This window comes from Tachysurus fulvidraco, chromosome 20 (assembly GCF_022655615.1).
Source record: "Tachysurus fulvidraco isolate hzauxx_2018 chromosome 20, HZAU_PFXX_2.0, whole genome shotgun sequence".
NCBI lineage: Eukaryota > Metazoa > Chordata > Actinopteri > Siluriformes > Bagridae > Tachysurus > Tachysurus fulvidraco.
The window spans coordinates 6,143,829-6,156,039 of NC_062537.1; the positions used below are offsets into that span (position 1 = coordinate 6,143,829).

Below are 12,211 nucleotides of genomic sequence, written 5' to 3' on the forward strand. Positions count from 1 at the left end.
ATATATATATATATATATATATATATATATATATATATATACGTATATACGTATATATACATATGTGTGTGTGTGTGTGTGTGTATATATAACACACACACATATATGTATATATACGTATATATACATATATGTGTGTGTGTGTGTGTGTGTGTGTGTGTGTGTGTGTGTGTGTGTGTGTGTGTTATTTATTTTATTTATTTTTTTCAAACGAATCTCTATCTTATTTCCACTCCAGTAAAAGCAGACAGAAGGGCCATAAGTAAAGGGGCGCTGTCAGACTGTAGATATTTTAAGGTGTTTACACGACAATTCCAGAAAAAGCCAAAGCACACAATCATAATTATCCCGGTCCACCTTAAAGCACCTTGTTTGTGAAAGATATGGCGCTCCGTCCGTGAACGCGACGCCCCGCCCACAGGGCTGATGTTCGTCCATTCGCCCGACGCTGACAGGAACCAGGAAACTTTGTGCTGTCACAGAGCAGTATTGTGGGGCTCAGGGTGGACTGTACAGGCTTTAGCTCTGGATACAAGTTAAATTAAGTTACAGAGAAGCCACGGGCTGTTAATTTAAATGAGTAAAAGCATGTCAGGAGAGCAGAAATTTGTGAGTCCCTTCCACAGACCCCACTGTCTGTCTGCAGCTGCGACCGCTGGGAAAGCTAAACTCACTCACCCGGGAAAAGCCATTTTAGCAGGTAAGGTCATTTAGTTATTATCACACAGTGTAGTGTGTAGGTTCTGTGTTCTACAGCACGTCTGGTGTAGTGTGAAGAGCGACTGACACACACACACACACACACACACACACACACACACACACACACACACACACACACAGTACATACACACAGTACATACACACATATAAGAACACATACACACTCACATACACACACTCACACATACATACACACACACACACACACACACACACACACACACACACACACACACACACTTGCCTGTCACATTAACAGTAACCTAACTGGTGCTTTCAACAGGACCCTGTCACATAAACACCAGCACACTGCAGGCAAGTATCTGTGTGATCTGGCATGCACATGTTAAACAGTGTGTAGTGATCTCTTAATGCCTGATGCTCTTTCTTTCTCTCTTCTATTAGTCCTTAAAGCTGTGCTCTGCCCTTCTCTCTGTATGACCCAACCATAAAGTGGGTTTGCTTGCAGACTCATTTAATGTCTCTGTTAATGCAGCACGACAAATATCCCATAAAAAAACCCCCAGATATATAATTATGGATGAAAAATACTACATTATGGTAACCTTACAGGAGATGACACTTTTTAATATGGCATGGAAACTGCATGTTGATGACTGTGCAGTGTTTCCTAAGCAAACATGTAAAACAAATAGGGATACACGACGCCCGAATAAAGAGAAATTTCAATTCAAAATCATTATTTTTCGTATCCAGCTTTTAAATAAACACTGTGTCACAAAGCAGTGTTACAGAAACCCAGATGTAGATCTATAACCCCTAATGAGCAAGCCAGCGGAGACAGACGACACGAGGAGAAATCCTTGAGCTGAAACCTCTCGAAAGGGAATCCATCCTCTTCTGGATAATGAGATTATAAACTATCAAGACAAACAGTATGTGTGTTGACAGGAGGTTCAGTTTAAACATACATGGAATAAGAGTCTTAATGATTACGGCAATGCTTACTCTAAATTAGAAGCGTACAGTTATTATGTCACGATATGATTATGACCGATTTAAGTTTATTGTCTCCTCATCTAGGTTAATTTTGCTATAATAGATATAAGAGGTGAAATGTCAATAATTTCTATTGTTTTAATATAAAACCCTTTTTTGTTTTGCAGCTCAAGTTGTCTTCTGTTTTTTGTCAAAGTGACAGAATGAGCGATATATGATTATAAGATTCGTTTTTTTTTCTTTTGGCTGATCTCTTTGACCTGTTCCTTTTTAGTAGTCCATTTAAGAGATTGAATTTTTATTTATTTATTTTTTTTACGATCATGGAGACAGGCCTTTTCTAATTGGATGAAGTGCAGGCAGTGTGTCATCTTCCTCTCTTTCTAAAAATAACATCTCGTTCACATCGAGACGTTTAACGCGCCGGTGATGTTAACGATTTATTAGCTTTTACTAACAAATGTCCAGGTCCTTTGACTATGAGACTGTCCGTACATAATCGGTTTGTTTTTTGCACCATATTTAACACAACATGAATTAAATAAATAGATGTGTTGATCTAAGGCTATGAGGAAGTTTCACGGCAGTGAAAATACAGTAAAAATCCAAATATTTCTCTGCTGTATTTAATTGTGATGCATATAGATGTGGGCATGTGAACATTCAGCGTTTCTGCTTCATTGAACAAACCAGTGACTCAGCATTTCCAACGACACGTCACGCTTTTCTGACTCGACAACTGCACACACAGACAGTTGAACCAAACCAAAGGCTTGTCTTGTACTACTGGACATTTCCATTCATATCAATATCAAAATCAAATAGAGGTATAATATCGAAAACAATAATAGAACATACGTCATACGTCTGCGATCACACGTGTATTAAAGTCATCTTTACACGCTTAAAGTTGGACTTTACTTTTCATTTACCGGTTGCGATTCCTAGTGTGATGTGTGTCGTAAGTTTAACTCGTGATAACCTTTGCTCTCACGTTGATCGTCATCAAGTCAGCACATTTGTAGTGAGTAAAAGAGAGATAAGAGAGTTTATCCAATCCAGGAGCTGATAGAAATTCATACTTACTTTGTGATTTGTATCAAGCTTGCTATCGTTATTCGAGTGAAACACCCGGGAGATGTGATTGATAAGATGAGACGATCATCCCACTCCCATACTAAATAAACCTGCACAACAAGTTGAAATTAACTTCCTTTACTCCGCTTTCATCTAGTAAATTCCTGTCGAACAGGTACACTGCTTTCTGAAGAACTGGTGTTATTATTAAAATAAAACTTTGTTGGGTTCAACACACGATCGGATTAAGCTTTAGTTGTATAATAAATGCAACAATAATGAAATAACACCAGGACACATCAGAAGTTTTATAGGACTGCACAGTTCTGCATATAACGAGTACCTTAAAAAGGAAACTGTTTATTCGGCCTCCCGAATAGAAAATGAAGGGTTGTTACGGTATAATTAGAATGCAGTAGACAAAAAAAAAACATCCAGGAAGCTGCATTTATGAAGGTTGACTCCTCTTCTTTAGTAAGAGAGGTTAGGAGGAAATGAAGGTCTAAAAAACATTTAAATAAAAGTGTAGACGTGTGTGGGGAAACATTTCTGTATGTATAACAAAATAAACCTTAAGACTAAACTGGGCTTCATGTTTGTCAGGCAGATTTTATACATACAGGAGGCAGAATTCTGATTGGATTAACTACCGATCAACGTACCAAACGTCTTTTACATGAGTAAAAGTGCAGTGATGTAGTAAAATAAATCGGCTAATTAATAGCTAGCTATACAAAAGCATTCTTGCTGTTATATCATAATATCTTGGATTCAGATCAGGATATTCGTTCCTGATAGCGGTGTAGAAAACATCTCTGAATATATAACAGGATAAACTGAACTCGGCTTCACGCTTGTCAGCCCATAAATGACCTGTTCTCTGACCCCGGATCCTTCTGAGCTCACAGATGCCAAATATGTTGTTTTATGCGCATGTATAATATATGAATAAAGACAGTTCTTTCAGTGTAGGTAAATGTGTAAGTAAATTCGACTCCTTAATATGAATTTTACAGCGTGATTAATGACGCCACACAACTAACCATTGCATTATATTGGGCTATATTTTTACCAAACGTTCGTTTTTCTTTTTTATGACATGTCTGTCTTTTATTGGGTGAATTATATAGACATATCTGGCTATCCCACTATGTGAGGAATTATTTATTGAATTAATGATTATTTATTCTAATTATACTTATAAAAATAAATTCAAATGTATTATTATAGGTGTTAATTATTGACAACTTATCTTGACTTAAAAACCAAAAAATTTGTTTTGTGCTTTTGCGGCTTTTATTTTAAACACTCTGTACAATCCCAATGACTTTGGGACAGAATAAACAGCATGCGGTGTTTGGGTTTGGTTCTTAATAAGCAGTCTGGGAACATGACGTGTCATTACCCGTCGCTGTTTTCTAACAGGCATGCAAAGTGAGCAAAGAGAGCAAAGAGCATGTGCCATTGTGGAGGAACCGTGCCTTGTTTTTTTTTTTTTTTTGCCCCTTACACTGTTAATCAGCAGGATCCACAGCAGCTTCGCGACACACCCCTTTAAACCCTCCAGGAGGCCAGTGGGTGTTTCCTGTGGGGAGAATCGCACTGAGCCAATCACACGAGATCGCACGAGACGCTCTGCTCGTTGCTCCTCAACAGCAGATGCCTGAGCTGAAAAATTTAAGGAGGCTCCAGCTTATTGTAAATCGCTTCTTTTCTCAAAGGTCTCAAAGAATAATAATTTAAAAAAAAAAACAAGCAGATTTTAAGATTGTGATTACATCCGGAATATTAAAAAAGTCTTCCACGTTTTTGGTGTTTGCTCTTCATGTGCAGATGTTTTTTTTTTTTTTTTTTTTTTAAGGCCTCTAAATCAGGTTCCCTAATTCAAGTAGCATACAATCTAACCTGATTATTCAACTCGTGTCTTTCTGGCCTTCGGGTTAACCTGTAAAAAGGTTCATTCGTATTAAGTAATGAATAATAGAGAGCAAGCTAGCTATTAAGGCAGTGTAATTATTACTAATGTGAGCAGACACAGCTGAAAAAATCTTGTCCCTTTATGTCGGCAATGCAGTTTAATGTCAGAACAAACTCTCCGAACCCTCACTGGCTCTCATTAGTCTTATTTGCTGTCATCCAAGACGCACAATAGGATTAATCAGCGTGTTAATGGAAAAAATAGCACACTATTAAGAGGTGCTTGATATATTACTTTGCTTGTATTGCTTCATTTATGAGTTGCTTTGGATAAATTGTGTCTTTGATGTGTAAATGAAGACACTAGTGGGTGTGTTTGGATGTCATGCCATTTTCATGAATCAGAGACAGACCTCTAAAGGGTTTGGCAATTTTTTTCTGTCATCTATCTCTTTTTTTTTTTAAGTTATTGGGAGTGTTTCTTCTGAAGAACAACATATCAGATTTCCCACAAATCTTCTTAATTTGTCCCTCTCCGTCTTCACAGGTGGAATCGCAGGCGGGATCGAGATCTGTATCACTTTCCCGACAGAGTATGTGAAGACCCAGCTGCAGTTAGACGAGAAGGCGAACCCACCACGCTACAGAGGAATCGGTGTGTGTCTCCTCTCAACCCCTCCTTTGCTTTCATTTCCATTATATTTAGGATGGTGTAGGAGTTCTATGGAAATATAGGAGTTGTACTGAATTGAAATTCTTCAGTCGGGTTGGTGAAGAAACGAGCAGGTTTTGTTCCACAGAACTGTATGTTCGAAGTTCAAGGGTCAAAATCTGCCTCTTCTCATATCTCCAGCATGCATCAGAGCTTAACCAATGGTTCATAGTCCCTGAACTTTAGAAGGCAGGCTTGTTTACCAGCACTGATTGTTCCTCTTTTGAAATCTGTTCTGCTGCACAATAACGTATTTAATGACTTTCACTGCTTTTATCATCCCTGGACTGAGGATTGATTGATGTCAACCCAAACGTTCAATCCCTAACAAACGGAAAAACACCTATGATACATTAACAGCTGAAGTAAGTAGCTGAAGCTGAAGATCATCTATGTAATTGACATGCGGTCCACAATGTGGTACAATGTTTATTTTTTAACTTGACTTTTGTGTGATGTTCATTGACACGTCAGCGTATTTCCACTTAACCTCATTGTTTCCCACATTACCCACAATCCCATCTCCAGCTTCAGCTCCAGCTCTCTCGTCTCTTAATCTGTACACCGTGCTGAAATGGATAAACTCCCAAAGTGTACATTTTGATGCTGCAGGCAAACTCGGATTGCTCACTTTGCCGTTTCCACTTGCTGTTTCCACTACTTTGAATTTCTCCTTAATATGACACCGAACATGCTAAACGAGAAAACAAGCTCTTGTTCATTCTCACAAAACCTGTTATCTCTTAGGACTGAGATCCTTTACGTGTTTTTTCCCCTCGTGATGTCAGAGTGCCAAATAACCCCTGGAGTTTTCCTTTAACGTTACCAAGCAAACATGTTTACCCTTGTCTTTTTTTCTCTCTCTTGCACAGTTGACTGTGTGAAGCAGACAGTGCAGGGTCATGGGGTGAAAGGTCTGTACAGGGGCCTCAGTTCGCTAGTCTACGGCTCCATCCCCAAAGCTGCTGTGAGGTAATCAATCACCTGATATTTGATCAAAACATTTACTTAAAAATATAATACTTTTCAGAGTACTGACACAAGACAAGTCCCAAATAGTGCGAGTAATGTGTTCACAATAAAAATTCCATCAAGAACGAGTGCATTTGGTATCTGGATGATGCACTTATTCATGGGGGGAAAACAAGAATGTTTGTTAGCTAACTTTGTTAGCGGTGCAACCGCGCACTGTAGCTGAATATGAGAAAAAATTCAAGATGGCCGACAACACTCTTAGAAATGTCTTTTACATTAGCCCACATATTGTGTGATTTATACCGACATTTTAATAATAAAGAAAAAAGAACCTCTTACTACAGTACTCTTACTATATAAAAAATAAACTATGTTATTTATTTATTTGTTATATAACAGATGTTAATAGGATCATCTTTTATTCACGTCACCTCTTTTATCGTCAGGTTTGGAATGTTCGAGTTCCTCAGTAACCACATGAGAGACGAGTCTGGGAAGCTTGACAGCACTCGAGGCCTGATCGCCGGTCTGGGAGCCGGTGTAGCCGAGGCTGTAGTCGTGGTGTGTCCAATGGAGACGGTAAAGGTGCGTGAGATGGTGATATTTATCCTCAAGCATCAGTCATTTCCAGCTTAAACCACAACGGATTTAAATACTCGACTATGATTGGTCAGAGAACGGTGATACATTTTCTTTAACAGCCACCATTGACAGTTTCGGCTGTTCTTCAGATCACACCACTAATACATTTTCCTGCAGAATAACTTATTTACTAGGTTTGTTGTGTGATTTTTTTTTCATGTGTGTGTTTGTGAGGCTACACTCATGAAAAACGATTGCACTTTCAGGTTAAATTTATTCATGACCAGACCTCAGCAAACCCAAGGTACAGAGGCTTCTTCCATGGCGTGAGGGAAATAGTCAGAACCCAAGGTTTGTACCGCCCCCTACTGGACATCAGATAGCTTTAATCTTTATTTAATGTTAAGAGTTTAATTAAAAATCGAATTAAGACATTTCACATGCTAATTTAACAACGTGCCCCTTTGCACTGCCGGCTTCAAACGCAGTCCAAGGATTTAGGCGCAATATGGATGTGTTCCAATTTGTTGTTTCAGGTTTAGAATCTAACAAAATGTGTGTGTGTGTGTGTGTGTGTATATATATATATATATATATATATATATATATATATATATATATATATATATAAAATCACATTTTATGTGTATATGTTTTTTTTATGTTTAAAGCACGAATGATAAAAAAAGCATGTGTGAAAAGCATGTGTACATTATATATAGAACTGAACATGCATTTAATCACTACAGGTACAAATCAAGAAGAAATTCAATACTTAAGAAATTACACACTTGACTGCTTAAAAGGTCATGTGACGAACAACAACATAATCACTGATTTTAGAACAAATAGTTAATTGTGCCTGGAAAGAGATGCAGCCTGCAGTATAATGCGGTTTGACTTTGTAATCCGGTGCCTTTCCTGTGTTCCTTACAGGACTTAAAGGAACGTATCAGGGATTGACGGCAACAGTATTAAAGCAAGGATCCAACCAGGCCATTCGCTTCTATGTTATGACGTCCTTAAGAAACTGGTACAAAGGTCTGTGTTGAACTTGTTTGGCAATTTCACACATGGTGCATATGGTTGATTTTCAGCTTATATATGATGCTGCTTGTTTTCCAATCCAGGTGACAACCCTAACAAAACCATTAATCCTCTGGTGACTGGAGTTTTCGGAGCCACAGCCGGGGCGGCCAGCGTGTTCGGAAACACGCCACTTGACGTAATTAAGACTCGAATGCAGGTAAGAATTATAAATATTACAAACCAATTTATTAGTTTGGAAGATCCTGATGCTCTTGATGATCTTTAAAGCCAACCACAAAGATTTCTGGCCATGCTTAGGATTTCACAAACTACATTATTTCCTGCTCACTCGTAACACAACTGGAACTATTGAAACCATCATCACACTCATCTTCATTCCACTTTACAGGCTCTTCCTTCCTGAAGATTTGATCTCTCATATATTACAATAATGAAACATCTGCCAAGATGTGTTCCATCATAATGCCCAGATGTGCAAATCATTATACTATCATTTTTATTAAAATGTATCTATATACATATCTTTGTCAAATGAGTTGTATCGTGACTTTTTAATAATTTTTAAGCTTTAAATCAGGAGAGAACTGATCCAGGTTGTGATGCTGGTGTCTCACGCTGGCGTGTTTCTCTACAGGGTCTGGAGGCGCACAAATACAAGAGCACTCTGGACTGCGCTGTGAAGATTATGAAGCACGAAGGCCCGGCAGCGTAAGTGCACATATCCATGCTATCGTAGACTGAGCAGTTACATGTGAATATATAAACAGTAGGGAACAAGGGATCAGAATCAGAATCAGATTTATTGGCAGTGTGTTGACACACACAAGGAATTTGATTCCAGCTGTTTGTGACTCTCAAAAGTACAGACATAAATAACACTATACTATACAAACTATACAAGACAATGCAGATGATGAGATACAATATAGACAGAATTAGTATTAAATATGAATATAGAATATGAACGATTAGTTATGTACATAAAGTGTGGGAGTGCAAATAACAATATATGTGCAATATTATGCTTTTTGTACAATATACAGCAGCAGTAGTGTGTAATATACAGATGATTTGATGACTGATAATGCAGTACTTATGATAAGAAGCAGTGAATATAATTATGGTGAGTTGTTGATCAGGGTGATCGCCTGGGGAAAGAAACTGTTCTGTGTCTGGAATGTTGATTTATCGGCATCTTTGTGCTGTAGGTTTTACAAAGGTACCGTTCCGAGACTGGGGCGCGTGTGCTTGGACGTGGCTATCGTGTTCATCATCTATGAAGAAGTGGTGAAGGCTCTGAACATAGTGTGGAAGACGGATTAATGCTGAAAACGCAGCTCATGGAACACTGGCAGACCTTCATATCGCTGTGGTATCACCGGGGAAAGCGAGACACGATGTCAGTAGGGCAAAGCAACATCACACCAGCTGTCAACCTGTTTAAGTTCCCATATATAATTACGACCAAGGAAAAAACCCATTTCCCCCAAAAATGTGATGTAGAAAAATACTTGAAAATTTAGTCAAAGATGAAAAAATGCATTGAACCCTCCTTGGTATGGTTTCAGTTATAGAGTGTTTGAAAAGCCAAATGTTGATATTGTGGAGGGATAAAACTGTCTTATTTTAATATCTTTTTTTTTTTTTTTTAAGTCATGGTTTTGTTTCTAGTATTTTAACAGTTTTCATCTGACAAAACTCATGAATCTGATTTACATTCTTATAGTTATATTTTTTGATCACTTGGTGTTTTGTCATGTAAAGACACTAAATATATATGCAGTGGTGAAGACAAAAAAGACTTTGAACAAGAGTGCAGCTTGTGTTACAGCCATGAAAAAAAAGGTTTGTTAAAGAGGGTTAATCTAAAAATGACAAAATGATTAATGGCGTTATTATTAATTAAAAAAAATGTATAATAGTAATGAGTAATAATTTGTTCATGTTCATAATATACAAATAATAAAGTAAAAACTCATTTATTATTAGCATTGTTAAAGTTTAATTTTTCTCAAGTTAATAATAATAATAATAATAATAATAATAATAATAATAATAATAATATAAAATCTGATTCTGATTAAGCCCTCTAAGCAAGAATGAGCTTTTCATGGAGTTATACTGTAGTTTGGGTGATTTTTCTTTTCTTTTTTATTTTGTTCAGATGAGTCTAATATGATGCGATTCCAAAAGTGTTTGCTCACTTATTTTTTTTGTTTTGTTTTTTAAATATTCAAGTACTGACAGGTTCTTGAATCCAAAGATGCACAGAACGTTGAAGCATCCTGACACACCAACAAAGCCTTTACCTCCCAGAAACACACATTCCTCAGTATCTCCATTAAATACATGCACTTTCAAAATCCTTAACAGATTTGGTACTAATTAAAGAGAATTAATGAATTTACTTTTAAGTGCCTGACCAGTATTTACTAGTGCTTGTGATCAGTGTGTAACTTTTGCCAGGAACAATGATGCCAAGGTGTTTTTTTAATTTAATTTTTTTCTAATTGTATTTTATTTTTTTTTATTAATTGTAGAGTCATGTTCAGTCAACATCAGAAGTTTGAATGCTATAGAATATTTGTATTTTAATATTATTAATATTAAAATGATAATATTCTAAAAATGCTGCCCCCCCCCCAACCCCACCCCTAAATGTTTGGTGTGAAAAGCCGTTCATGGATCTGAAATTGCCTTAAAATTGTTCCTTTTTGAGTGCCATCGTCAGATTGATCACTTTTCCTACCTCAAGAGATTCCCCACAAAATTCTTAGTGTCAAGAGGGAAACATTCGGTGTAAAGAATCCGTCTCTGTCTCGGTGTCTCCCTTATTTACGTTGCATATATAATATACTATATACATATACAGATTTATATATATTGGGCATATGTTTAAAAAAAAAGAAGGTCATTTTGGAGTCATGATGCAAAAGCAAATGCAGAAATGTAGATGTTTGTGCTACTTGATGTTGTGTGTGATATGGGAGCATAACACTGTGTTTAGTCTCTGTGTTAAAGAAGAATATTTGTGCCTAATTAATATATGGATGTCTGCTGTATTAAAATGTTTATACCTTAAATATGGATGTTGTATTGAGTGTTCGTGTTTTGTTCTTGTCACTAACTCTTTGCTGTTGTACGTCTGTTATGTTTCCGTCCATAACCCAGCTTTATTTCACCGTTTAAAGACTAGGAAAGTGATTGATACCAGATATCAGGGATTGTATCTGGTTAACAGTGATAGTTAAATACTGATGGATGTTACCAGATTGTTTTCGTTGCTTTTCCAAGACTGAAAACATTTACACCTTTTTTATTACATTGTTGAGTTAATTTTTTTATTAATCATAAAATGTGCCTTTAAATTATGTTCTTAGTTTTTACTAAATCCTGGTGGCTGGACGTTGTTGGTGAAACTTGTGTGTGAGTTTTTAGCAGGAAGCTACCTGTTTGAATGAAATGTGTAATGTTAAGTACCTAATAAAAGAATTGGGGAAGATTTATGTTTACAATGTCAATTTTGTTTTTCAGCTTGTGTTTAAACTGAGGATGATTTTTTTGTTTGTTTGTTTGATTCCCATATAACAGATTTCTTGTCAACAATTTTTGTCACCCAAAATATATTATTTATACGTTTATTTTTAATATACAACAAGCTTATTAAAGTGTCCTGTTTCTTGTAATTAGTATAATGTTAGTAGACACTTTATTTACACCCAAAATATAGCATTAAAGGATGCTAAAACATTTAGCTAGGAAGGTTTTTATTTACAATGTCAGGTTATTTCTTCTCTTAATTATATTATTATTATTAAATCGCCTTTTTCAGTGTATTCGAGGTGTGACCTCTCTTGCTTTCCGTACTGATCGCCTCTGTCATCACTACCTAGAGATGCACCGACATTAACATTATCCTACTTTTATAAACTAACGATGGCTGCTAAAGGAGGATCGAGGGGCTTTTATTTCAACACTGTGTTGTCTTTAGCTCGGTCATTGGCTGCACATCGCCAGGCTCCGATTGACAAGGTAAAACCAGGACATAAACATTTCTAAAGAGGTCACACAGGCTAACAAGCTAACATGCTAACTCCACTTCCTAGAGTTAGCAGCTAAGCTTCAAAATAAAATGTAGCTAATGTGAAAACGAGGGCATTTTTCCTTCCAGACAATTTCCTGTTATTGCTTGTTAGGGGAACTTATTAATGATGA

General features: G+C 36.8%; 2 protein-coding genes across 4 annotated transcripts in view; both read left to right on the forward strand.

Annotated features, from left to right (window-relative positions):
* Positions 1–413: 413 nt before the first annotated feature.
* Positions 414–11,498, forward strand: slc25a1b (slc25a1 solute carrier family 25 member 1b). Its single transcript, XM_027139608.2, has 9 exons — positions 414–700; positions 5,225–5,332; positions 6,262–6,361; positions 6,811–6,949; positions 7,213–7,297; positions 7,883–7,987; positions 8,077–8,192; positions 8,631–8,704; positions 9,205–11,498. Exons 1-9 carry the CDS (start codon positions 577–579, stop codon positions 9,317–9,319), a joined length of 966 nt encoding a protein of 321 aa, XP_026995409.1. The 5' UTR covers positions 414–576; the 3' UTR covers positions 9,320–11,498.
* A 352-nt stretch (positions 11,499–11,850) lies between these two features.
* Positions 11,851–12,211, forward strand: part of pi4kaa (phosphatidylinositol 4-kinase, catalytic, alpha a) — a 38,676-nt gene continuing 38,315 nt past the window's right edge. For all 3 annotated transcript variants that reach the window (XM_047804688.1, XM_027139606.2, XM_047804689.1), the window contains exon 1: positions 11,851–12,028. In XM_047804688.1, the coding sequence (XP_047660644.1) occupies positions 11,933–12,028 (96 nt within the window). In that variant the 5' untranslated portion in view covers positions 11,851–11,932. The remainder of the gene's footprint in view (positions 12,029–12,211) is intronic.

Bases quoted from the DNA above. Each gene is read 5' to 3' on its own strand.
- slc25a1b (XM_027139608.2), top strand. From the start codon at position 577: ATGAGTAAAAGCATGTCAGGAGAGCAGAAATTTGTGAGTCCCTTCCAC. The intron at 6,950-7,212 runs GTGCGTGAGATG...TTGCACTTTCAG, and splicing joins GTCCAATGGAGACGGTAAAG to GTTAAATTTATTCATGACCA. The intron at 8,193-8,630 runs GTAAGAATTATA...GTTTCTCTACAG, and splicing joins TAATTAAGACTCGAATGCAG to GGTCTGGAGGCGCACAAATA.